General features: G+C 47.2%; 1 protein-coding gene across 1 annotated transcript in view; it reads right to left on the bottom strand.

Moving 5' to 3' along the window:
- si:dkeyp-27e10.3 (UPF0606 protein KIAA1549) overlaps positions 1-2,500 on the bottom strand; it is a 44,484-nt gene that overhangs the window by 2,111 nt on the left and 39,873 nt on the right. The window contains exons 19-20 of the mRNA XM_035995925.1: positions 2,472-2,500; positions 1,077-1,204 (exon numbers count right to left, since the gene is read on the bottom strand). The exon at positions 2,472-2,500 is cut by the window's right edge and continues 24 nt beyond it. Of these exons, the coding sequence (XP_035851818.1) occupies positions 1,077-1,204; positions 2,472-2,500 (157 nt within the window). The remainder of the gene's footprint in view (positions 1-1,076; positions 1,205-2,471) is intronic.

The following is a 2,500-nucleotide window of genomic DNA, read 5'->3' as shown; positions in this document are numbered from 1 at the left end:
ACAGTTAGAGACAGGACAGTTAGAGACAGGACAGTTAGAGACAGGACAGTTAGAGACAGGACAGTTAGAGACAGGACAGTTAGAGACAGGACAGACAGAGACAGGACAGTTAGAGACAGGACAGTTAGAGACAGGACAGACAGAGACAGGACAGTCAGAGACAGGGCAGTCGGAGACAGGACAGACAGAGACAGGACAGTTAGAGACAGGACAGACAGAGACAGGACAGTCAGAGACAGGACAGTTAGAGACAGGACAGACAGAGACAGGACAGTCAGAGACAGGGCAGTCGGAGACAGGACAGTTAGAGACAGGACAGTTAGAGACAGGGCAGTCGGAGACGGGACAGTTGGAGACGGGGCAGTCGGAGACGGGGCAGTCAGAGACGGGGCAGTCGGAGACGGGGCAGTCGGAGACGGGGCAGTCAGAGACGGGGCAGTCGGGACTCACCAGGAGATGATGAGCGTGACTAGAGTCTCTCAAAATCTGAGTAAAATCTTTTAAACTGACTTTGTTGATCTGAAATGAAGACAGATTCAGCAGCTGCACGGCCTATTTCTCTCTTCAAATGTTTTCAGAAACACGTTTCGGTGAACTATTTTAGTCCAATATGAGATCGTATTCTGAACGAGCCGCCATGACAGTCTGGCTGTGAATTCTGGAGAAAACGTTCGTCCAATCAGCTGCCGGTTTTCATTTTCTGGGAAACAATCAGACTGTTAATGGAAACAGTACAGAGCAGCGCCACCTGCTGGTATGGAGACGTATTACGAGCAGAGCGTACGCTCCAGTCAGCGTCTCCTCAGTGTGTTTGAGACACTTTCTGGACCTCGGGGACCCGACTGATCAGACCGGCTTTACTGCCGACGGTCGGCCGTCTGGTTGACGTGTAACGGCCGCCTGGTTGGCGTGTAACGGCTGTCTGGTTGGCGTGTAACGGCTGTCTGGTTGGCGTGTCAGGGCCTTAAAGCGTGCTGAACATGGCCCTGATCTGACTCCACAGCGCTGTGAGATAGAGCTGGACATGAGAGAATACAAAGATGGTGACTCTACAGAATGTCGTGCAAGTTCTTCACCTGTGCTTCCCCCTACGGGCCGCGGTCTGGACGAGGAGGGGGGGTCCTCGTACTGCCCCCTGCTGGAATAAACCGAGTCCTGCAGCGGCTCTCCGGTAGAAACAAATCCTCCGGAACCCAGGCCCGGTCTGAAGAAAACACAATCAGTTCTGGTTCAGGTCCAGCCGACACACCTGGACTCTCTGTCTCCATGTTTGTGTGTCTGAGTGTGTCTGTGTGTGTGTGTGTGTGTGTGTGTGTGTGTGTGTGTGTGTCTGATGGAACAACAATCTGTGAAATTAGTCCAGTATTAAACCAGAACCAAGCTGTAATGTAACCCTACAGGACTAATGTTCAGCAGCAGTTAGTCACTAACCCACCAGACTCCATGTAAATAATCAGTACTTTTATCATCGTAAAACACACTTCATTCAAAGTGGACAGAAACTAAATCAAACTATCAAAAGCCGTCTTGGTTCATCTTTCCACTGTTCCAACAATCACCACTCTGGTTTGGTTGAAATAAACCCTTAATTCACCCATTTACATGTGGAAATATGCTGGCTCTATACACGCTAAAAGTACTGATTATTTACATGGAGTCTGGTGGAGATATGCTGGCTCTATACACGCTGAAAGTCCTGATTATTTACATGGAGTCTGGTGGAAGTATGCTGGCTCTATACATGCTAAAAGTACTGATTATTTACATGGAGTCTGGTGGAGATATGCTGGCTCTATACACGCTAAAAGTACTGATTATTTACATGGAGTCTGGTGGAGATATGCTGGCTCTATACATGCTAAAAGTCCTGATTATTTACATGGAGTCTGGTGGAGATATGCTGGCTCTATACATGCTAAAAGTCCTGATTATTTACATGGAGTCTGGTGGAGATATGCTGGCTCTATACACGCTAAAAGTCCTGATTATTTACATGGAGTCTGGTGGAAATATGCTGGTACTATACATGCTAAAAGTCCTGATTATTTACATGGAGTCTGGTGGAGATATGCTGGCTCTATACATGCTAAAAGTCCTGATTATTTACATGGAGTCTGGTGGAAATATGCTGGCTCTATACACGCTAAAAGTTCTGATTATTTACATGGAGTCTGGTGGAAATATGCTGGCTCTATACACGCTGAAAGTCCTGATTATTTACATGGAGTCTGGTGGGTTTGGTGATGGTGATTTCGGGGCTGTTTCATGTTAAACTAAAAGGATCTTACTCTTTAACTAAAAGGTCTATCTCTGTAGGGATCCATCCCATAATGTTGTCAGACACTTAGAATAATAATCTGAGTCTGTCAGCAGCAACAACAGAACCTTTAGTGACTCTAACTGCTGCTGAACATTAGTCCTGTAGGGATACATTACAGCTTGGTTCTGGTTTCAGATTTCCGTTCCCTGACCTTTGCAGCAGACCGTGGACGGATGCGGG

The sequence above is a fragment of the Sander lucioperca genome, chromosome 20, assembly GCF_008315115.2.
Source record: "Sander lucioperca isolate FBNREF2018 chromosome 20, SLUC_FBN_1.2, whole genome shotgun sequence".
Lineage (NCBI taxonomy): Eukaryota > Metazoa > Chordata > Actinopteri > Perciformes > Percidae > Sander > Sander lucioperca.
Note: the sequence above shows the minus strand (reverse complement) of the source record. Positions and strands in the feature narration are given on the sequence as shown.